We start from the raw sequence: 25,059 nt of genomic DNA, 5'->3' as shown, positions 1-25,059 counted from the left end.
GGTCAGAAATATTAACCAAAGTCAAATCTTGCCTTTGTTAGAGCCTGAAGTGTATTGTAGCTGTTTTACTATCAGTCTTTTGTTTTCAAAAACAAGAAATATTTTTACTGACTGCATGGAACATTTAGTAACAGGCTGGACATATATCCCTTTATCACGTCTAATGAGAAATCAGAGTCCGTACAAGGCATCAGGACTGTAAGAATTATATGCTTCCCAGCTGGATAAATCAGTACAAAAGAAATGCAGCTGCTTATTCCTAAAAATGCACTGAGCCATGCAAAGTAAAAAATGTGCCATAGCCTGCCCTCCTAAATTACATACATAGCAAAGAGCATGACTATGAGGCCAACCAAATAAGCACACATAACTTACTTGATGACCACATTATTTTATTAATATAATTCTTGTCCTTCTTGTCCTCTCCCCCATCATTCCTATTGTTAAACTCACTTGTGCATCATGTCTAAAATTAGACTGCAAGCTCGTAATAGGTCAGGGCCATGCCATCTATTTGTACTATAAAGCACCGTATAAATAATAATATGGAAAAATTGTAAAAGATGAAACTGCACTGAAACAGCTGTATAAAACCCTTGTAACACTCAGGTCCTTTAACTTTCAAGTGTTCAACAACACTGTTCTCTGCAATGTACAGAGAAGTTTATTGTCCGGCTATGCCAGAAGGAGGACAGAGGCACTGGATGTGATTTAATTAGGCTGCAATTTTATTCCTAAATGAGACCAGGAGTACCTGGCAGGTAAGTGAAGAATGCAGGTAATTCCATAATCATTTACGTATACTGGGGGGTGGGGGGCTACTGTCAGCCCTCCCCCTTTACCAGTCCTGTCCCTAGTTACCTCACTGCTGGCTCGAATGAGGGTTAAGGGAGGGTATAAAGGAGAGAGGGGTTGGCTTCCTGCCATACCAGTCATAGGAGCTCCAAACTCCCTGTTTCTGCTTTTTTAAAAATTCCCTCCTTTAAATCCTTTACTAATGCATTTTATCTGATCGCCACACCCCTTCCCTACAGAGTACCTGCACGGGACATCCACCCCATGCTAACATAATGAGTTGCGACATCATAGCCGAACCCCTGTTTCATGTTTGCCTCAACTAAGCCCCCAACCCACTGTGGGGAAGGCAAAAAAAATCCCTCACTTTGCCTTGGCCAATCCGGTGGTGAGAGAAAAATTCCTTCCCAGACCCCCAGGAAAAGAGCTACTAGTGTAATGCCCACATAGGCTCATGACAAAACCTGATATTTAACTAATTCCTTGCTGCTCCATCTGGTCCAGGTAAAAGAGGGATTTTCCTGCACCAACATGGACCTAAATAGTCCCCCTCTCTTCCAGTCACCTGGGGAAGGATGGGTCAGCTTCCCCATGCTGACCCTGGTTTGAAGGTGCTCCAACAAGTCACTCTCTGGCTCTCTAGCCCTTAAAAGAGGCCACACACTTTTTCCAACAACCCAGACAATGGCCCCCACTTCTTTATGTGCAGTGAGGCTGTTATCAGTCCCCAGCTACTGTCATCATGACAACCTCTAACTATGGGCATTGTGTGTTTTAATTTGCCTTTTAGCAGCCTGAATTATTTCACGTTCCCTGAACATGAATAAAAGCAACTTGTGATGCTGTTTTGCTTCCATTTCCTGTACTCTTCCAGGCACTGTGATATTCTACTGAATTCTGTGTGTTTGGCCCTTTGTAACTTGCTGGTGAGTGTGTATATGTATCCTGTCCTCTAATGGATGGAAATGCCAGATCTGTTTGAGGGTGCAGTAATACTGCAGCTAATACAGATGTTCTTTTTAGCTCATGCGGTAAGAGCCAGTACTTTTGTAACAGAAAGGCCTGAGTTCCATTCTTATTATGACCATGAATTCCTCATGGACATAGTGTGTAATCTTGTGATATTTGTGAACTCCTTGATCCACTACCCCCTCATGTCATTCCAAGACTTCATTCAGCTGTGTGTGGCTATCTTACATATGCAGTACTCTGCTATTCTACTGCAGCATACATCCTGGAGACAGCACCCCCAAAGATGATTTTGCCCATGTGGTGACAATAGCATCTTACCAGTTTCTACATTCTACAATGCTCATAGCATTAATATGGCCCTCTGTGTTTTAAATTGTTTCAATAAAAGTAACAAGCATTGTAAATGCATCCAAACACTTGCCCACCTATATCTATATCAGGCTAGATAGGGACATGGCTGAGACAAGAAACTGGTGGGCTGCAACAGATGATGGCTTCACTCAAGTGAGAGAAAGTTCAGTGCTGCTCTAGGCTTTCCCATTTTAAGCAGACATCAAGCATTGTGTTCAAGGAAATCAGTAATTTGATTTCTAGTAAAATGTTTAGATATGGGTTCCAGCTGCAAAATCCAGTTCTGGATCCAGAATTTGACGCCCCTTTGCATCTCTATCCTTCTCAAAGTTTGGGGATGTTTGAAGCTGATAATTTGGTTTGACTGATTATATAAGGCCCATGTGCAAATTTAGGTATGGTTCTGGGTTTGGATTTTGAGCACCCATAAAGTTTGGGGTGTTTGAATCTAGGGTTTTGGTCTGGTTAAGAGCAACTGGTCAATAGGAAAATTTGGATCTGGATCCCAGTTTGGATTCTGAATGCCATGAAGTCTGGGTGTTTAGTTCTCTGGGTTTGGTTTGGGCCCATGTCTAGAAATATTCAAAATGTGGTAAATGACCAATATTGAAGCTTGGATGTAATTTACAGCAGCTGCTTTATCAGACAGACTAAGCCACATTTATCCCTAGTATTATTCCACTGACCTCAATGGAGTTATACTGGCTATGATTTGATCCAATACATATTCATATAATTGTGTAGCCTCATACTGCTAGACAATTGAGTTTAATTACCTGTTACTAACTTTGATTTGAAACTTATGGTTCTCTTTCACCTTCTTTTGAAATCATTAGTAGATAACACCAGTAGATAACACCTCAATTCCAGTCCTATTAATTTCTATATTGTAAAAATGTGTAGTTACAGGAGCCATAATGAGATTTTCCAACAGATAAAACCATTGTGCTGGTTTTTACAAACATTTTGTTTAAAACTGAGAGCCCACTTGATAGTGGCTAAGGTTCTCAGCAGCTGCCGAGTTAGCTATATGGCTTGTGCTAGGCATGATTTGGTATCACAAAGTGTGGGCTATCCAGAGTGCATGTTAGTGAAGTGACTCTCACTGTGCATCCTAGCTCAACTGTTTTCAGCAATAGTAAATTATCATTGAAGCATACGCTGCTGTGGCAGTCCTTCAGAACTTAAGTGCTCAGAGTAACTACTGTTTGGATGTGACCAAAAAGGGAAAAGAGAGATACATACAAAGGAGTGAATTATAACAAAGAGCCCCTTTCTGCTTCAGTTCTTGTGCAGAAAACATATGTTCAGCCATGCAGGCAGCAGTTGGGTTAAAGACACACGGTAGGATTGGAAACAAAAGGCATGCTCTTTTCTTGCATTCACAATGTTTTCAAACATATTCACTTGTTTCACTTGTTAGAGACTAGCTTGTCATCTGGATCTTCTTGCAAGTGTGATTTCTTTTTCCCGCTTCCTTTCAAAAGCTTTTACCCCTAATGTTTTACACTTCATATAATCCACTATGCATGGTAGGCCAACTTCAGGCTTTGTATTATTGATGTTTGGGAGGCAGAGGGGGTTGTGCTGAGGGAGAAAGTGGCTAAAGGGTAACCTTTCACTCACCCATCGATCTAAGGGTGCTAAGCCAACGTCTTGAGTGATTCAGTCACTCTCTCTCTCTCGGTGTGATGCGTTATACTTCACTTTTAGAGGCTTGCTGAACAGTTTAGTAAAGACACCTAAAAAGTGATGATCTTTTCACACCCATTTCCTAGACCTTGTTTAAATGGGTTTCGGCTGTTAACCAGATTGAAATGTCCCAGGTAAAAAGACTAATCCATTATCACCAAGAATCCATTCAGGTTTGAGATGCCAAAGTAATCTAGAATAAATCAGTCATTAACTTTTTGGTAGGTGTTTTTGAATACTTCTGAGAATAATGTTATTAGCTTTTACCTTCTGTATCTGAAAATACCATATCACCCACTTTCTGCTATGACAAAAGCTTCTTTTGTCTTTACTAATTAGTAATCCTTAAAACTGTTTTACAGTCAACAACAACAAATTATAGCTAAATTTTCAAAGGGGCTGATGGGAATTAGGTGCCAAACTCCCATTATATTTAAATGGTAATTGGGTGCCTAACTGTTAGGCCTGGTCTACATTTGAAAATGTTACTGCTTCATCTATTTTTGTTAGAAGTGTGATTTTCTTTTTAATCTAAATAGTTATATTGGCAAAATCCGTCATGTGGATGCATTTATATTGGTAAGGTAATTTATATGGTATAGTTGTTTCCCTTCCTTATGGGACTAGCTCTACTGCTACAAAGCACCCGAGATAACTGCGTCCACACTAGGTGAGTTGTACCACTTTAGCTATAGTGATATAGTTAAAGTGGAACAAGTTTCTAATGCAGATATGCCCTTCGGCCTGGTCTATATCTAAAACTTCAGTAGACCTGGCTGAGTCGTGCAGGGGTCTGAAACATTCACACCCCTGAGAGACATAGGCTGACCTAAGCACTGGCATAGACACCACTAGGTTGATGGAAGAATTCTTCTGTCCATCTAACTACTGCCTTTCAAAGGGGTGGATTTACTACAGTGACAGTAACTCCCCTTCTGTTGGTGTAGTAAACATCTATGCTACAGTGGCATAGCTGCATTGCCACAGGTCCGCTGCTGTAGTGCGTGAAGACATGCCCTTAGACTCTTTTGAAAATCTCTTCCTATGTTGTTTGCTCTGTATAGGTTTTGTCAGATCAAATCTTTAACCCATCGAGTCCAATATTCCACTGGTGTTGTGGTCAGCACTGATTATTTCAGTGGAATGCAGAACACCCTGCCCCTTAAGCACATGCCTCACTTTAAGCATGAGGATACTCCCACTGAAATCAGTGACACTATTCAGATATTTAAATTTAGGCGTGTCCTTCAGTGCTTTGCTGTACTGGGGCGTTAGCTAGTTGTGCAGTACTGTATGTGAGGGAAGGGGTGAATCCTTCTTAATCTTTGAGGCAATCGCCTCACATCCTGAAGCATGAGATTTTAGTACTTTAACATGTAAAAAGTACAGAGATGGTACATTTGTCATACCATTATCTAGTTGTACTTTTTTCAGTGCAGATGCAGTATTTGACTCAAAGTCACACCATTTACTTTAATTTTTAATGTTATAAATGCTCAAATCTCCCCCCCCCCCCAAAAAAACAACCTTTTTGCATCTGTTTCTTAGTATTCTACCCCTACTTGAATTTCTGAGCTTGAAACGTCCCTAGAAAACAGAAAAAGGAGAATAGTTATGGAATTTTATATTGGCCTGAGCAACTAATGTATCCTCTTGGAGTACTAAGTGGGTTGTTAGCTGAATTCAGCAACCTGGGAAAGTACTACTGATGAACATCCAGTCAATAGGATTTCTCACATATGGTTCCTTAGAGTATGATGATAATTTGGACATCTAGCAAATCCACAGACAAAAAACCATGTAAATATTTTCTAATGGAAGGTGCCAACAAAGACATCCCTGCCAACACATGTCAAAACTGCCAAAAGATCTGTGCAGATGGGGATTAAACTTTTTAGCACTGTCATTTAAGAGCCTTGAAAGGAAAACATTATTTAAACATTTTTCTTTAACTGAATTTAACTGTCTGAAAAGATGTTAACGGCAGATAAAACTAATATACTGTTAGCAATACTGACATATATTCCAAGTCTGCACCATTTTCTTTTCATTGAGATCTGTGTCAGACATCCCCAAGAATAGTACAGTTTTAAAATAAATTGGTCTTTCTTCTCAAATGAAATTTGATGATTTGTCTCCAGTCTGATAAAAGAAAGCATACGTTAGTATATTGCTTTCTTTCAGGAATTTTTAGTTATGTTTTATAGGTTCTCTGAAGGAAGATGATGTTTTAGATATTGTAGTGATTTCTATAACTCTTAGAAAGAAAACATATAATAATAATTTGTTTCTTTTCAGCTCCCCTGAGTATGCCTTCATTGTACAGGTTGCATATAACAGCTAGTAAGAGTAAAATGTAGTGAACCTTAAACAAATCTATTAGGATCACCATGGCAAGAAGCTTGGAAAATGGCAGGAAAAACGAACAATGATTTTGTAAACCCTCCAAAGGTCAGAAAAAGGCTTTCAGTAAGTATGCAGAGGCTAGAAATCAAATCCCATTTCCTATCGTAAGAAACCAGTTGTTTTAGCAGCAGTGGTTAATGTACTGTATGTGAAAGATTTAAGACTAGTTGGAAAGCTTTGCTTCTGTTTTATTAGGCTGCTATTGAAAAGCCAACAGCATAACTTCAACTAGGTGCTTTGAGATTTCTTAATGGGCTGTCAAGGGCAAGACACCAGGTCTGTGCTATACTAGCTCTTTCCTGTACATTAAAACAACAGGGACCAAATGATCATATACAGAAGTATGAATTACTTGATGCTTTTTCTGTTCCATATGGTCAGCCATGTCTTTGGCAATTAATCATGTACAGAATCAGTTGAGTGCTCTCTGAAGCATTGAAGTCAACATTTAGTTGTACCTGTGCCAATGGGGGCAGTGGGGGTTGCAGGCGTAAAATAGCAGGATGAAGAGCTGCTGGCGCCAAAGTCTGAGCAGCTGGCTTCTATAAACAACACTTTTTCCCTCCTCACCTTTTTTTTTTTTTCCACTTTCTTTGACAAACATGAGCCATTTTTCAACATCATCCAAAGCCCAAAAGTTGCTGAGTGAAACTTTGCTATCTAGCATGGTGGACTAATAAACAAAAGGCTGTCAGTTGTGTTTAAAATGTCCAAATTGTTGGTGATAACCTAAAACAAACTGGCTAATTCCATCCTATCATTGAGAATGGGGTGCATTAATACACGCTTTAAATAACCAAAAAAAAAAAAGTCATTGCTTACAAAATACTACTAAGTTCTCTGCTATATACCAATGAAGTCATGTTAAACAAGCATGTCATATAGATTTCAGGTTTGTTTTCCATAAAAGCTGCCATGTTGCAGCTGCACAGACCATCAGGATCCTTCTTGCAGCGAGTAATAGCATTGTAACTAATTAAAATAACAAGAAAGACGTGCAGTAGGGACTGAAATAGCTCGCTGTGCTTACACATGTAATAACACCTGATTTTTCTCTTCCTCTGTTAGTTATAGATTATTGATAGTTGAGTGCTGTGCTGGAGTGGAAGAGATTAGTAAGGATTCAGAAGTTTATCCTGCTAATCTATTTAAAGAGCTAATGAGTAAATTAAATCTTTACTCAAAGAGGTGAAAAGTGCATTTGTTGGCCAAATAAAGTGGGACCAAGAAACAAACAGTCCCAAGTGCCACTTTAGTTCAGACTGATAGAATAATTTGTTTGCCAGAATATTAGGTATCATGTCTCTGGCTATGCAGTATTTCTAAACATATGTGTACCTCCCTGTTAAGTCTGTCAAGGAAGAAAAATATGTAGCTTTAGAAGAAAAAAAAGCAAGTATGAAATCTACTCGTTCAAGTAACATGATTAAACATGGTAGTGGCCCAATCATATTGTAATATTCTTTCTTCTTTTGTAGGGTTGCCAACCCTCCTGGAATCAAGCTCTATCTCCCGGAGGCTACTGAAGCCAAACCGGGAGATTTTAGGCTGTTAAAAGTCTGTGGCACAGCAGGGCTAAGGCAGGCTTCCTATGTCACTCCCGGAAGTGGCCCACATGTCCCAGCAGCCCCTGGGGAGAGTGGGGGGCAGGGGGCTCTGAGTGCTGTCTCTGCCGCTCCCATTGGCGGGAACTGAAGCCAATGGGAGTTGTGGGGATGGTGTCTGCAGGCAGGGGTAGCGCACAGAGACCCACTACCCCCCACATCTAGGGGCCGCAGGGACGTGCCGGCCGCTTCCGAGAGTGGCAGGGAGCCTGCCTTAGCCCCAGTGTGCTGCTGACCAGGAGCTGCTCAAGGTAAGCGCTGCCTGGCAGGAGCCCGTACCTTTCACCCCGTCCTGCATCCCTGCCCCAGCCCTGAGCCCCCTCCCTCACTCAAACTCCCTCCCAGTGCCTGTACCCAACCCCCTTCCCCAGGTTCAGCCTAGAGCCCTCTCCCACACTTCGAACCCCTTGGCCAGAGCCCGGAGCCTGCACTCCCTCCTGCTCTCCAATCCCCTGCTCCAGCCCAGTGCAAGTGAGTGAGGGTGGGGGGGAGAGAGTGATGGAGTGAGTGGGGCGGGGCCTCGGAGAAGGGGCAGGGCAAGGGTGTTTGTGTAATTAGACAGTCGGCAACCCTATTTGGATCGTATTAAATATGTTGTTATAACCATGTCAGAAGCCGAAGTTTAGCTGTGTTAAGACTGGTAGAAATATATATAATTATGAATGCTTATCAAAGGTAAAGATCAGGGCATGGTTATAACACAGTTTTATCCAATGCTATATTGTTGTTGTTTGATTTTATTAGTAGGGACTGGTGGAGGAGGAGGATTTTACTATCAAAATCTCACTGTAGTATGCATGTCTGAGGGAATAGCTTTGGTAGCTACTACCTTTTAGGTCAGCAGAGCTTTTCCTCCAACTCTGCCTTCTTACCAGGATATAGGCAAAGGGCGTAATTGCTAAACTCAATCACTAATTTAACACAGATGGCAAGGTTGTCAGCTGGTGTGAACTGGCATAGTTCTAGAGAAGTTGATGGAGGTATGTTGATTTGCACCAGCTGAGCATCTGGCCCATTTCTTTTTAAAAGCTGGATCATTTTGGCAATTATCTAAGAAAGCCCTATCTATTCGTATAAGTGGCCCCGAGTGTAAAAATAGGGGAGAGCAATCCAAAGCACTAATAATGCAATAAAAAGACACCCCACCCAGTAAGAGAGCCAGTGACTTCCCAAGCAAGTGAGATGCAGTTTGTGTTATCTCTTTGCTGAGGTTGTCCAGGATATGTTTTCGCCAGTTCAGGAAACAGAGGAAAGAAAGTTTCAACAATTCGTAAACATTAGCACCCTCAAAACCCTCTGCTAACAGAAGGATGAGATAAGGCAGGCCATAGGGCTGCTTGCACTGTTTGTTTATTCTCCTGCCCTAAAGTCCCAAGTGTTTTGAAAAAAACCTGAGCCAGTGTTGAGTTCAGTTTAGAAATGTAAAGGCTTCACTCAGCATCGGAGAAAAGGGGCCTCAGTAGACAATTATCTGTCATTAAAGATGATTAAATGAATGAAGACACAGGGTCAGCCTTTCTTTGATGGGATGTGCAACTATAGGAATGTTCAATAGAAGACTGTCCCTGCCCTTTAAAACAGGGGTGGTATCGGCTGGGTTTTTGATGGATTTTTATCAGTGTTGATGTGAGGAAATGGCTTTCCCAGCTGATAACATCTTTGACCAAGTTTCTTGAACCCTTGACCTTTATCAGTCAGGGTGCATTGGGTCCTTTCTAATCTCTCTTAAAAAATAAATCCTAAAATAAGGTATATGTAGAAAATACCTTGCAAGTATGACATTCTTGCAAAAAAGGAGGGTATTTTACATTTTCCTTTCACCCTAGGCTACTGCTTTGTTGTTACAATTTGGAAATTTTTACTACAAGAGCAAACAGAACATATCATTCAGAAACATATAAACACTGTATACTATATCCTACACTCAGGCCCCAGGTGACTTGATTGACTTCAGTGGTCTTAGATAAGAAGTAAACTGAACTGCTGTGTAGTGTTGGTGCATGCTGCTTAATAGTTCTGTTTCACCCCAGAGCTAGTAGCATTTGTATCTCATCAGGCATTGTAAGGTTTAAATGTATGTGAAGCATTTTGAGACTCTGAAATGAAATCTGCTGCAGAAGTGCAGATTATGATGATAACTACGTTTTCTTCATTGACAGAAACACCACTGAAACACACTCATAGTGCCAATCTCTGAGTAGACGTAAACCTCAGTCCAATCCTCTTGAAGTCAGTGGAGTTACTTGGGGTATTAGTGCGAAACTTGGCATGTAGAACTTTCATATTTCCAAATGACATGTTATACTTACCCTTTCAGTAAAAATTAAATTACTCCTAAATTGCCACAATAAAGCTGCATCCTAGAGTGAAATGAAAATGTAATTGTAGAGTAGTTTAGGTAGCAGAATGTAATTACCCAAGTTGGAATTTGGCCAGGACATAAGGGTTAACACCCCTACTTTTACTAAAGGCATCATTTGACCTGAGTGTTTAGAGGACTTTGATTCTATGTCTCATCCAAAAGACTGCATTTCCACCACTGCAGAGCCCTAAACCCTGTGCAAAAGCATGGGTTTGGTACTGACTCAGAAAGAAGAGTGCTACTAATGGATCACTTGCATTATCATTTCCTGCAGAACCTTCCCAGTATTGAACCAAACAGTGACCTAGGTTATCCCTGAGTTTCTTGTGAGATCTGACGTGTGTTGCCACATAAATGACATGGCTGTAGTTTGATTGCACTAAAATATACAGAAAAAATATTCTACAAAATAGTGATTCTCAACAAGGGATCTGGGGCCCGCTGGTGGGTCGCGAGCAGGTTTCAAGGAGTCCGTCAAGGCAGGGCCAGTGTTAGACTCACTGGGGCCCAGGGTAGAAAGCCAAAGCCCCACCAGATGGGGCTGAAGACTGGGGCTCTGAGCCCCGCCACCCAGGGCTGAAGCCGAAGCCTGAGCAATGTAACTTTGTGGGTGTCCTGTGGCATAGGGCCCCAGGAAATTGGCCTGCTTGCTACCCCCTAACGCCATCCATGGCTTTTATATGAAGAAAATCAGTTGTTGTGGCACAGTGGGCCATGGAGTGTTTAGAGCATGTTGAGGTGGGCCTCAGAACAAAAAAGGTTGACAACCCCTGCTATAAAACAGCATTAAACATGTATGCACAGGTAAGTGTAAAAGTTTAGGGGTTAAAAGGTATATTTGTCTTGAAAGTCAAGTGAAGTGTGTTACCATCCATGAAAGGGTAGAAGTTCCTTCTAATAATGTGAGCACATACCACTGATCAGAGCCTCACCAGTGCCAGAGGTCCTCCCATTGCAAATGAAGAAAGGGAGAAGCAAAGGTGGTTTTGAGCTGAATGAGTCAGTTTACCTCCTTAGAGCTATTGTGTCAAGTTCTCTCAGCCAGATATCACTGCTTTGGTTACACTCGAGTTGTGTTTTCAAACTTATCTCTATTACCATGAGAGCCAGAATTTATTTTTTAAATGAAAGATTACAATCTGATGTAATCACATGACTCCCAAGAGTCCCTGTGCTGGGACTGAGTAATGTATTTTCAAAAATCAGTCATTCAAGTTTACCATGGATTTGACGGTTTTCTGCTGTGGAACTACAGAGTGGAATTTGAATTTGTTGTATGGCAGAGTAGACCAGGTCTTGCTTAAGGTTATGCTGAATAAACGTGGCAATGAAGAAAACACTGCATTGTATTCATAGCTATAGAATAAGACTGCCACAAACTGAAGTGTAATATGATCTCTGGGGTGAATGTTTATCTTGGTCCAAGGATGACTGAATTTCATTGCATTTATACTTTCTGACTGTATGTAGTTCATTTCAGAAACTGAAAAAAATTGTTTGATTGTTTACTTCCTTGAAACGTGAGTATTCAACAGAAAAGAGAAAAAGGGGAAAAAATAACAGTAGCACTAACAATAGAAATTCTCTGTACAAAGATATAGTACAGAGAGATTGTACCAGGAGTCAGGGAAAAAAACAATTCAGTGTTACTCTGCAAACATTAAAGAAAAAAATTGTATTAGTAAAATAACTTCTAATAATTATTTATACAAGAAAGCACAAAAGAAAAGGAATCATGTCTTGAGAAAATGAGAGCTAGAATGCACAATATCTTGTTGGGTTACTTAAGGCAATGAAGCTTTAAGGTTTACCTTATGTGCCATGTACATTGATTAAATACCAAATATATGCTGGCCATTTTTGACCATCATTTACTGTATTGATTTGTCACGAGAGCAACTGTAATAAAAAAAACATTGATTTACTGTCCTTATTTGCTTATGGGCTTTTTATTAATTTTATGCTTTTTTGGATTATAATTTTTTATGTTTTTTTTTTCCTTTAAGACAAGCCTGGTGCTCTGTGAAGTTGGAAAAGGGGAACGAACCATGGAACAAAGGAATGAAATCATCAGCTGCTTCTTGCCACTTCTTACTGAGCGACAAGAGCTACGCAAAGAATGGACCGCAAGGTGAGAGCCCTAAGGAAAAGGAAAATATAGTGAGACCTTGAAATAAAAAAAACCAAAAAAACACATGATCAACTATTCTCATAAAGACGCACATGGGGGGGGGGGGGGGCAGCTGGGCAAGTCTTTTTAAAAAAGAGTTTTACTGTTTGCTTTTCCAGTTACATTTCTGTATGGATTAAATAGTCAAACGTTACTATATATGATTTCACAGTTAATTTAACAGTGTGATGTTGTATTACTATCTTGATACAGCAATCTATTCAGTTGATACCCTGATAAACAGCATGCCCATTTAAAGGATGCTGTCAATTTAATCACACTTTGTCTGAAAAGATTTTCCCTACTATTGTTACAAATAATACTTGCTAATGTCTCATGGTTGTGATAGGCTCAGAATAAGAGCCTGAACAGAACAGTGCTGTGGTACAAACTCTGCCTTTAGATGTGTCAGTGTGGATGCTTACAACCACACAAAGTTCAGATAACATCTGTGGGACCCCACATGGGCAAGTCTGTTTACAGAATCACAGTCAATATCTGAAAAAAGCTGAGGGAGAATCCTCCATTTTTTCCCATTCAGATGACTTGTTTTTTGCATTTGGCAACACTTTGTGTATAGGCAGTTTTACTGATTCAGCCGAATGACAAAAATGGGTAAGGGGGTTCCATGATGCATTCAGTAACTGAAACTACTTTTAACACATTTTTTAAATTGCCTAAATTTTTAGTTGACAGTGTTCCTTTAATTGTGATAAATGCCTAGGAACATATTCAGTGGGATGCATTTCAGTGACTATCGATAAATGATATTCTTAGCCTGTTTGAAATGCTGTGCCTGTTCTTGTTCGAAAACCTGTTTATAGCAGATGTGATTTGGTGTTTACTAGAGTAAATTTCCACTGCGTGCCGCCTTGCTTTCTTCATTCCACTCTCCTGCATTGGTAATGGCTGCTAAATGAGTCCATTTTACTTTACTATTCTAAAAGCTGCAGATGTATACATGCTTTAATAATCTCTTGTTTTTTCTTGTTTTTAAGACAACCGATTAAATAAATAAAAAGACCTACTTCAAAAGTGGGCCAAATTCTTCACTTGGATATGTGCACACATCTCCCATTAAAATCAATAGGAGTCCTGTATTTGCATGTATGACCAAACTTTGGCCTAATGTATGTATTATTGTGACACTTGTGGTATTCAGGGTAATTGCTTCATTGGTGTGAATTTGTTTCCAGTGGTGTGTGCCAGTTAAGAGAATTCTGTTGTACCCTTACTATGGTGCTTCATATGGATGCTGAAAGTTCTGTAGATTTGACCTCCGTTACTTCAAAAAGTCAGTAGAGGCTGCTAAACCTGACGCTTGATTGGATTTGCTGTTCTCAATATTGCTACACTGCATGGGCTCTTGAAACGCTTCAAAAACTCAAGGGACTGAGCACTACAACAGAGGAACAATTATTGGAACAAATTAGCGACCTTGTCTAGTAAGGTTTCTTCTTGTGGGTAGGGAGTTGGTATTATGATATTAATCCGAAGAGGTCTCAGAATGAAAAATACCTATCTAAGAGTAGTTTGCAAATTCCTCATGTTATGTCACTCACTTCTCGATTTAGTTTCCTGCTTTCCAAAGAATCTCCTGGATGTTTTTTAAAGTCTGTGATTCTGCATCATTTGTCTTATTAAATGAAACCAAATGAGTTGCGGGACGGGGATGTCATTAGCTGGAGAGATCTCTAAGGGCTTTTCTTCACCTGGAACTCTCCACTCTTCTATGTTAAACAAAATAGAGAGCTTTCTAGAGACAGGGAAAGAATAAACGGTTGTGATGACTGACATGTCTTCTTAGGGTCCATTTAGTTTAACAATAATTTTCTAATATACCAGATCATCAGGGATCACGACAAAAAATTACTTGTTTTGAAAGGACTCTGGTTACATTGTTTCTGGCCTTTGCTTACAACTAACAATTTAATCAGAAGCTGGAGCCAGCACTGATGTGGCAGACAAAGTCTAGTCTCTGACACAAAAATGCTAAAGTTCTTTGGGGGATGGTGGTGAGAAAGCTTAGAAGCAGACAAAGTGCAGGCCTCCTTAAAACTAAACACCTGAAAGAAAATTTCAAGAGCATGGTGTCTTGAAAGCTCAGAAAGAAAGTGTCCCTTGAGTATTAAGTAACCATAATCCTTTTTTCCCATTTGATGTTTCCCATCCTAGTGACCTATCTAAGAGTCTCATCCATATGATCTACATAAACAGACTGTTACCATACACCTCACTTTACCTCATCAAAGCTTCTGCTAGATGTCTGGAATGAAGCCGTGACTGTGGGAGCCATCAAGCATGCAGTGGTGAAAGTTCTGAAACGTCCGCCCCAGTGCTCGCAGGGGCTGCCCGTGTTTTAGAGATCAGTCTATTGCGTACTTTGGAATTACATGAGAAAAATGTGCTTGGACAGGAAATAATTAGCACTTGTCAAAGGGCAGGCAACAGGCTACAGTATTTTACTTTCAGCAGGCTATCAGGGGATCCGCTAGATTAGATAATAGATTTTTTTTTTCCCCCTCTGGAAGTTAAATACAGATGACTCTAATTACCTTCCATTGCACATTATTAGAGAGCACATTATGAACAGTACAACTTGAAGAAATTTAGGTCAACTAAGAGACTAGCTGGCAAAAACTTTACCGTGCTCTGAGAGTAATGTAGCCATTCTGTTGTTTCAGCAGGTTCACTTGTGGCACTGATACCTTAATTTAAAAAAAAAATAATAAAAAGAAATACATGGTTGGAACAGTAACACAGCTCTAAGGGGATTGTGCTTTTACAGGCCGGTGAGTCTTCCTCGCAGAAGTATCAGGATTTTCACTAACATGAATTTCTGTCTTAATCAGACAAATCATGTCCCTGTGGATTTTGCTTCTGGCTATGCCAGTGTTTCTGCATAATGACTAGCTGAAATTACACAATGAGTTTGTGTTACAGCACAACAGTTCAGATCACACAGTAGTAGGCTGAGTATTATGACCTGCCACTTTGCATACTGGTAACCCCTAGACAATGCTATCCAAGCAGGTCTTTCAGGGATACAAATTAATCTATATAGAGTGGTAGTGATCCAAAATATCTCAGGTAGAACTATGTGAATGTGCTGTAAGTGTTAACAGAAATGACCCAGAGTTTCTAAAGGCTCATATTTGTTTATACTGCTTGATAGTGTCTGATGGACAGGTTGTTATAGCTGTTAAAGAGCTGCCTCAAGCCCTTTGAACTGACCCCTTCTTGACCTCAGCTTACAAAAGGTCAGTCTTCAGCTAATAAAGCAGACGGAACCTTAGCTTCTACTGTAGTGAGCAGAGGCTAAAGAGAACAGCTGTGAATTTTGAACTGACCATGCAAACTGGTGCAGGTTTTTTGGGTTCACCATGTGATAATGAAAATTATTACTGAATTATATGGATGTTTAACTGCATAGTGGGCAAGAGAGGGCAGAGTCTAATGTATTGGGTTTGATAAATGAAGTGTGAAGTTACCCATCTGGATTTAGACAGCGCTTGCATTCTCTCTCTCTCTCTCTCTCTCTCTCTCTCTCTCTCTTTTTTTTTTTTTTTACAAAAGAGAAACATTTTAAAATAAGCACAGTACATATAGAATCATTGACCCATGCGGAGAGCTGGAATAGATTAAGATTTAATGGTGACCATGGAAGAAATTATCATTTGAAAAGTGAGACCAAAGTGGGGGAAAGTACAATCCAAGAACTGCACCTGATTCATTTTTTAGGACATTCTTAATACTTTAATAATGTTGTTGTTGTTTTCAAATATGAGCATAGAGTTCAAGACACATTTATGATGAACATGGAATAAGAAGTAAAGTCGCAAAATTATGCCATGTAATAATATTTGCTTGAAAAATATTTGTTTGAAATTGTAGAAGTGGGTGTTAACACCTTTCATGTCCTAGAAATGCACAGGAGAAGTGTATGATAGTCTGAATAAAAATCCATGCCTTTCATTCCTCTTCTAAATCTTATTGATATCATAGATCTTTTCTATACTATGTTTTCTTAAAGATTTGTTTGTCTTGCTTTTTGTGCCTCTGTTAGTTTTTAGGGTTCATTTTGCAACATTTTGTGAATGAACACATTTGTTACCAAATTGTCACCAAGAAATCAGCAATAGGTTTGATATACAAAACAAAGATTAATTGTGTCCTCTCATACTTTAATATCATTAATTTCTGGTAAAATTTTGTTTGTTTTTGTAATTATTAAGTTAATTGTTGCAATCAATCCTTTTCACTGAAAATCTGCTTGTGTTTAAAGGTGTAATATTGAGAGTCAGATATTGATTAGTTTACCGCAGTGAAATCTGCAATAACCTCAGACTAGAATCTGGAACTGTGCTGTCCAGTGGTTGGGGAGAGGAACATAATGAAATTACAAGTCTGATTGTTGGGAAAGTAAAATTGTTTAGGATGTTTTCTGTTTACTTTTAAAAATAGTAATACTCAGCCAAATCCTGATGTCCGTACTTTAATAACAGTTTTGACTGAGTGAAATCAGAATAAAGGTTTTATAAGGAATAAGGACTAAAGTAAACAAGGAATTCCTTTGGTTCATGCAACAAACATAGCAGAGAAGTGTTAACTGATTAAATCTTGTTTTAAGAATTAATAGCTTAAATCCAAGTTCCTTGGCTCATTGAAATAATACAGTGAGAAAATCTGTTTTATGGGACGATAATACAACTAACATTTGGTAGATAGGTCACTGTATAAGAGTATCTTTACATTTGTTACTTTACACACACGCACCCCTTTTAGATAGTATAAGGTTTTTGTTATGCAACTATTGCCAATAAGTTTTTTGGCTTCCACTATCCTCCCATTTCTACTAAATTTGTCACAGTCTAGCTCCTCAAAAAGCAAATACACACAAAAAACTGTTTCTTGATCCTGATACTCACACCCTATCTCTACTTTCTGTGTATTAATAAAGTACTTGGAGAAGTTGCCCCCTCTCATTTTTTCAGTCATCTCTGATTCTATACTTCATGGGGTTCACTTTGGGTTTTGCTTTGGCCTGTTCTTCCACGTAGCTCATTATCTACTTATTTCTGCTAAACAAAGTTCTTTCTTCCTTGTTGTTCTCATTTATCTTATTCCAAACTATGGGCCCACTCCTTCCTATCCTTTTAAGACCTATCACTTTTATCCTCAACTGGTCATATATTTTTGACCCCCTTTGACTCATCCCTTTTTTGACCTGTCCAAGTGAACATGTGATTTTACCTCATCTTTCAGCTTAAAAGTCTAGAGATGGAAGAGTTTCTCTTAACTTAGAAACATCCTCATTTTTCCATTTTTTATATTTCCCCTCATATCAGAGCCCTCCATTCTTCATTACTTTACCTTTCTGCTTAATTTTACAAGCCTTGAGAAATGCGAGTTCATCTCACAGGCAACCCATTGACTTTCCCACATTCCAACTGGAACCAGAATAAGTAAGACAGGCCAAAACTTAGAAAGAAAGTTGAGATTCATGGTGATCATATCAATAGTTAAAAACAAAAGATTATCATAATGTCCTATGAGGTTACTGAGAGAAAAATCTGAACCCCATTTGCTGCTGATCTCCATGGATGCACCAATGAAATAGGTCCTCCACTCCCAAAGGATCAGTAGTGAGCCGGATGCCAATATGAGGGATGTGATGATCTGACTGTGACAGAGATTTTATTTTTACCCGCTATTAACCACCAAATCCCACCCAGAAATGTGATCCAAGTTTTTGTGTAGTGCCTGAAGGCTTTTTATGTAGGTCCTTGGTTTTCAAGGCATCCATAAAATTCCAGGCCAACCCAGAAGAGCTCCTGTGTGCTCGAACACTAAATTCATCCAGAACAATAAGTCTGGGTGTCTCCAAGACCAGGTGGGTCAGAAACTCAGTTAGCTCAGACTGGAATTATGAAGTGCAGTACACTACAACTTTTGCCATTTTAACCGTATTCTAAACTCTCAAACAAGGATGAATGTGGTTTTGAAATTGGGTACTACCTACAGCTGAAGTAAGGATATTACATGCCAGTCCTGCCTCAGCACCGAGGGAAGGACCAATTGTCCTCTTGATGTCTCTTCCAGATTTATGTGATTCTTGGATTACATTATCTCCTGGTTTCTCTTGGCTGGTATTATACCAGCTACCAATTTAGACAGAGCTGAGCTAACAAAGGGCAAGCCAAATTATTCACCCAGGTCTTGGTTCTAAAAGCACATTTGGAGCCCTCACTCATGATTAATTTATGAATCCATAGTCATTATTAGCTACTGACCTTGCATTAAGCAATGTTCTTGGTCAATGAATAGACCCAACAGTCAGGGCCGTATCAGCTGATGACATGTTTGGCCGAAATGAGATCTCAGAAGAGACTATAACCAGATACTAGTTGTCATACAGCTGGTCTGAGTCTGAAAAATGGTCCCTCCCCCCTTCACCTTCACTTTCATGCTTGTTGCAACAGGAAACAGAAGAATTGGGGTTCTAGAAATGGTCCCACTTGACTGGCTAGTCAATGCCTATGGCACTACATGCAAATGTTAAATCAGAATCATCGTAACTCTACTTACTTTCTTCCAAGGTATGCCATTAATTTGAAACAAATTTACCTCACACTACACTGGAGTTACTTGGCTGTTGATCATTCTGCGTTAGTGACATCAGAAATATTTAGATTAATAGAAATACTTAGATTGTAAACTCTTTGGGGCAGGGCCTGTCTTTTGTTCTATGTTTGTACAGCATCTAGCACAAAGGGATTCCTGGTCCATGACTGGGGCTCATAAGCATTACAGTAATAAAAATAATAATGGAAAGCTGACATTCAGTAAGTGTTGTCTATGTTGACAGTGACCTTCCAAGGAGGCTGAGGGATGAGTGAGAAGATTTGGCTTATTTTGTTGGTTCATGACATATGAAGAAGGTCCTAAAGGTTTTCTTTTTTTCCTGCTTCTTTTTTACATTAGCATTTCAGATCTTGTCTACCCAGGAAGACCCTCTGGAAGGACAGAGAACTAGTAGTTACTCTGTTAGCTCAAGTGGTAGCCTGTATTGTGGATCTAAAGATTCAAACCCTGAAATACGGTCCACTGGTTAGGGCATTAGCCTAGGCCTTGGGAGTCCCAGGGAGTCCCTCTTTTGCCACAGGCTTCCTGTGTGACTTTGGGCAAATCACTTAGGACCAGAACAGATTTTGAAAGGTATTTATGTGCCTAAAGATGCTGCGCAGGAATTTCAAAAGGATTATCTCAAATATCTGGCCCTTAGTTTCTCCCAGCCTTAGTTTCCCATCTGTAAAATTAAAATAACATTCCTGTACCGCACAGATATGATATGAGAATAAATATATTAAATTTATATTGTGAGTTGCTCAGATACAGTAATAGGAGCTATTTAAGTATTCAAGATGAATAGTTCTCAAGTACCAAAGACACAAAACTAAATGAATACAAGGGAGATTTGTATTCAGATTATTTAAAACTCTTAATTTTTGTTTGTTTTCATTAATGCCTGTTTAACTAACACAGGTAGAAGAACATCTCTCTTTATAGGAATTCAGACTCCTACTTCTTAAATTAAGAGCTCATTCTGCACATCTCTGACACCCCCAATAGGCTTGTCTATACTACAAAAATAATCCAGTGCTGACAATGTATGTCAGTATCAGGAGCTGTTGAACTGCTGCTGAAGAAGTGTTACCTGCAAGTGTGCACAAGAACAAGTCATATTCACCATTTTGGATACTGTGGCTAACAAATCTCCAAGAAAAGTAAAGGAAGAGCAGACTTGACTTATTTTTTATTAAAAAGAAGCAAAACTTTCAAGTCTTCACTATGTATCAGAAAGCAAACTTGTGGAAAGCATAGTTTTCTTAATATCACTTATTTTAAGGCAAAGGTATTTTCTGTTATGGACACTGTGGCAGTGCATATTGTACGTACATCATGAAAACTCTGTAGAGAAGATTGAAAGTCCAAACTTACAGCCTTTAAACAAATGTACAAAACTCTGAGACCTTAGTGAAGGTGTCAGTCCTCTTCATGTTGTGTTTGAGGATCATCTGTCCCTGGTGACCTTTGCCATCTCTTTGGTTGGTTATTGCCAGCTCTTTTGCTTCTTGTGACCCTTCCTGTTTTCTGCTTTAGTCTTTCACTTGTGTTTCTTTGATTCAAAAGCCTTTGAACCAGCCACGCTTGGTATCAGTAGATGCCAGTACTCTAAAGAACAATGGAAATGATGCTTGATTAAATACTGCTGTTTAAGAGCCATGATTTTTTTTTCTTTGAAACTATCTTGACTCTCTAACCTTGAAAAGACTTTGCGTCTAAAAGCTGTGGATATTTACAAATAACGCTGCTTTCTGCCTCGTGATACAATCAGTTCATGAAAAACTTCAGTTGATGCAAAGAACCTTATAGATTCAGTATAAAATCCATTGAGAGGACTCACATTGTATGGCATTTTAGAGATGTCCGTTGTAAAAGTTTGTCACAAAACTTGAGTCCCAGTTACGTACTCTGTTTTTTATGAGTCTTGCAGGCTCTTTCATTACAGCAAACTGTACAAATTGTTTGCTCTGAAGCCACTTGATCACTTTATTTCAATTTTAGAACTTAGAAGCCATGCTCATGAGTAGCATTAACAGACATAATACCCCAAATTTAAACCGAAATCATATAGTCACATAGAAATCTTAGTTGATACTTTTCGTTTGATTTCATACCCGCTTTATGGGTGTCTGCCAGGTCTTCAAAGAGAGATCCAATTGCCTGGCAAGTGACACAGATTTAGCCCTCGTTACAGTATGATTAAAGTTTCCAAGCCAAAAAAGCAGTGTTGGTGATTCAGACAGCCCACTTTTTCCCTAATAGAGAATTTGTTGAAATTGCTGCAGTTTTATGGAGTGCGCTTGATGCTCATTTTATGATGGAAAAATACCTATAATTCCCTGTTAATAAAATATTGTAATATTATATGTTGGTCTGAATTCAGTTCATCTGGACAAGGCTTTGAAGTCAGCACTAGTGACCATTCCTTATTTATAAGATTTCATGATTGCAAGGCAAGGAAAATAGATAGTGCTGTTTTTCCAGTGATTTGGCAACAATTTACTCACTACCACTTGCAGATCCGAATTCAGTTATTATGGGGTTTTCAGGCTGCAAGATGGTGGAGATCAAGTATGTCACAGAGGTGACAAATTTATAATCTGTGGAGACAGAGTGTTAGCTACATCATCTGACAGCTGAACCACAAAGTGGCATTAGCATCAGCTGTCATCCTTCTTGCTACAGACAATGGTGTCTGCTAGAGGCAGAAGAGGAGGCGAAAAGCAGAAGTGTGCGTGTGTATATGGAGCTGTTGTCTGTTGCTCTCCAGCTAAAGAACTGTCGTTTTGAGCTAGGAATGTGGAATGACTGGCCCAGTGAATGAAAGAATGTCATAGGTGTATTTTGAAACTATCCATTGAGGTTTCTTATTTTCCTCTGCTCTTAGCAGAATGTCCTTTATGCCTCAAAACCTGATATCTCCATAAAACCAGCTCACAAATTTAGTACAAACTGAAACTTTGTCTTAAAAATATAAGTTTGGGATTAAATGAGGTTAGAGATGGAACTACCTTTTCTCTCCAAGAACTGGTGCCTTATCCTATGGGGACTTTGCTGTTAATGTTATTATAGTTGTTATTGTATTAAATTCAGCTTTATGTAGTATAAAACTATTTGAACTTTGAGGATCTGGGTTATAAAATCAGCATATAGTGTTAATATGGAAAAATTGTGGGATAGCATGGGGAAATTAAATGCAGTCAGCCAAATTCTGTGCTATTCTCACCATTCCAAAACATGTAAGTGAACAGGTACAAGTACAGGACTTAAGTCTTAGATACTCAAGTGTCAATCTTGTGTGTTACTAAATTTTCATCACATATGGGACTCCATGATGTTGGGAATTAATAATGAAAAGCAAAGCCTTTCATCTCCAGTTACTAGCTCAGTTGTGGGTCAGGTTGGTAGTGCCAAAATGTCATTCCTTTTGGATTTCTGTTTGATGGCCTATGGAAAATGCACTGGTTCTTCAGTCCTAGTAGGCAAGTGTGTATTTAATATAATGCCACTATCACAACAGACACTAATTTATACCTTTGCTGATGTTTTAAGAGAAGCCAAAAATCAAATGGACATAGCAACAGAACAATATGTCCTCAACAGGAGAAGTGATTTCTCCATGCCAGGGTTCTGACAAGTTATTTTTCCAATGAGTGAGGGACTTGCAGTATTATTACCTGCTCTTTACCTTCCATATGAAGAGAGGACACCCGTCTGTAGTCTTCTTCATAAAGAACTTTACATGTATTTAAAAATGTGTGGGTATAAATATGTGCAGATTTACACATTTATCACAAATATACTGCTGATAGCCATGTTACAGATTGCAGGACCATGTCAGCAATAGTGGACAGGAAGGGAGGCAACTTTTGTCTGGAGACCAGAGGCTGGGTCTCAGGCTAAGGGGAATGAGACGAACTGGAAAGAAGTCTTTAGAAATATAGTCTGTAGCTGCAAAGATGGCATCTTTCTAACATTTGCACAGTTTATGGTTAGATATGTTATTTTAAAAAGATAAGGACTAAGGGACCTCTTACATAAGCTGTATTGTTTTCATATCCATGGCCCTAATGACATGTAGGGAATGTCTATAGACCATGAATGAGAAAACAATTTAGGGATTATAGGGTGGTAGTAGAAAGAAAAATACTTTGTAAACCACTGAAACTTACTGGGATCTATGCCTACAAAAGGAAACCTTTAGAAGGAAAGCAATACCTTTGAATTACTAACAAATATGCTCCTGAGTTGCAATACCATTGAAAAGTTTCATATTACCATATTGAGTGTACTAGGAATTACCTAACCTGGGTTGGTGATGAAGCAGAAATAATGCATGGGCAAAAAGCTTATTAAAGAATATTAATGAAGGACTCTGGTGTCATCTAGAAAAAGAATTGCAAAATCATAAACACAGATGGAGATGGACCGAAAATAATTTCTTAGACAGAGGCAGTGAATATGCAGAGTATAGAAAAAGAAGTTAGGGGAAGTGTTAGGCAATTAAAAGCAGAGGTGGTGAGAGCTCGGAAGGAGAGAGGGAAAGAGAGAGAGTAGCCTGCTTTCAGAGAGAGAGTTCTGAGAGCTTTTGGACCTGATACTGAGAGGGTATACCAGACTCATTGAAAGACTGGCAATTTTTTTTTCATCAGTTATATTTGTAAGGTTGGTGTAACTGATGTTAGAATTTGGCCCAAAATATGTTGTGAATAAAACAGAACAAATAATTCGTTATATTAGTTTCACCACTTTCTCTGCAAATTCTCTTTGAGCAGATTGCTATCTTCTCAGATTTATTCACTATCTGAAATTATTTGGTAAATAATTATGGAGAATTTTGGTCTGCAGATTGTTTGGAGAAAGGTCATTGCAATTATGTATCTGAAGCTGAAACCATATTGGTTAGTTTTGATCAAACACACAGCTCATTTAATATTGGATGAGATTGGATGAGAGTGACTATTTAGAATTGGGTTCTCGCATGACTGTGTGATTATGAATTCAGAATGTACTTTCTGGAAATCTCCAACATTTGCTTAAAATTTGCTGTTTCTGCAAACATTCCTGCCAGTAAATTAATTTGCTAGAATATCTGGCAAGTTAACAGAAAAGTGTGATGCAAATACAGTAAAAAGAATTTTCTTTAAAAATTAAAAGAATATTCACGGTTTTTTTCCTGTATTCACCAATCTTTAGTTTTCCACTAATATGATCAATCTTGACTTGTGGTAAATAAGGAAGGTGTTTTACTCTCTACAAATTGCACCCTCAGCAGCATTTTAATAAAGGTTATGGGTTGTGGGGAGGGGTTTATCTGATACTGGGGATATATTTATATATCTTAGAAGGCCAAAATGTGTCTTTCTAGAGTTTTCAGATCCTTTAATAAGAATGACTTTTGACCATCATGGTCAAAGTTGATTTGAGGATATGCCCTGGAGATGAAAGGTTAACAATTTGTCCAGTTTATAATGGATTAATCACTCACTGTACACAGTGTTTATCGTAGCAGATGATTTGCCACACACTAAGAGCAGTAATTTTATTTTATATTAGGGCGTCCCAAGTGTATCTTAGACATTTCTCCTTCAATGTATTTTCCAGCTTATAGATAAAGCCTAAATTTAGCTGTCACTTGCGAAGTGATAGAATGGGAGTTGGGTTATTAACAGCTTTGCTTGCCTGTAGGTGACACTGTTTCACCATTTATCTGAACATTGTCCAATATCTTGTCTAGGGACAAAAAAAAAAGTTATGTTAGAATAATTTGAGAGAGATTCAAATAAATACATTGCATTAATGGTTCCTTCCGTCTTGGTTAGAATAGTGGAGTATTAGGTATGGGTGGATAAATGGCATGTTATCCTTTTCAAAGACGGCAGCAGTTTATGAAATTATTTCTGATTAATTAGCTCACTAGCATCTCTATGTCTGTTCAGTATCCCCTTGACAGATAAGATGCTAAAAAGATCACTCTACAGTGTTTCTAAAGGCTAATGTAATAAACCTGGAGGATAATACACTAGTGGAAAATCCTAATTCACTGCTAACTTGTGGCAATATAAAAGTAAAGTTAAAAT

The 25,059-nt window shown here is 38.9% G+C and overlaps 1 protein-coding gene across 4 annotated transcripts in view; it reads left to right on the top strand.

Moving 5' to 3' along the window:
- Positions 1–25,059, top strand: part of FTO (FTO alpha-ketoglutarate dependent dioxygenase) — a 326,168-nt gene that overhangs the window by 146,530 nt on the left and 154,579 nt on the right. For 3 of the 4 annotated variants that reach the window (XM_084645025.1, XM_084645027.1, XM_084645024.1), the window contains one exon: positions 12,189–12,313. In XM_084645025.1, coding sequence (XP_084501151.1) covers positions 12,189–12,313 — 125 coding nt within the window. Of the gene's footprint in view, positions 1–12,188; positions 12,314–14,527; positions 14,766–25,059 lie in introns of those variants that run through there. The other variant, XM_084645026.1, reaches the window with a different exon arrangement.

The sequence above is a fragment of the Lepidochelys olivacea genome (assembly GCF_965140295.1).
Source record: "Lepidochelys olivacea isolate rLepOli2 genome assembly, chromosome: 12".
NCBI lineage: Eukaryota > Metazoa > Chordata > Testudines > Cheloniidae > Lepidochelys > Lepidochelys olivacea.
Note: the sequence above shows the minus strand (reverse complement) of the source record. Positions and strands in the feature narration are given on the sequence as shown.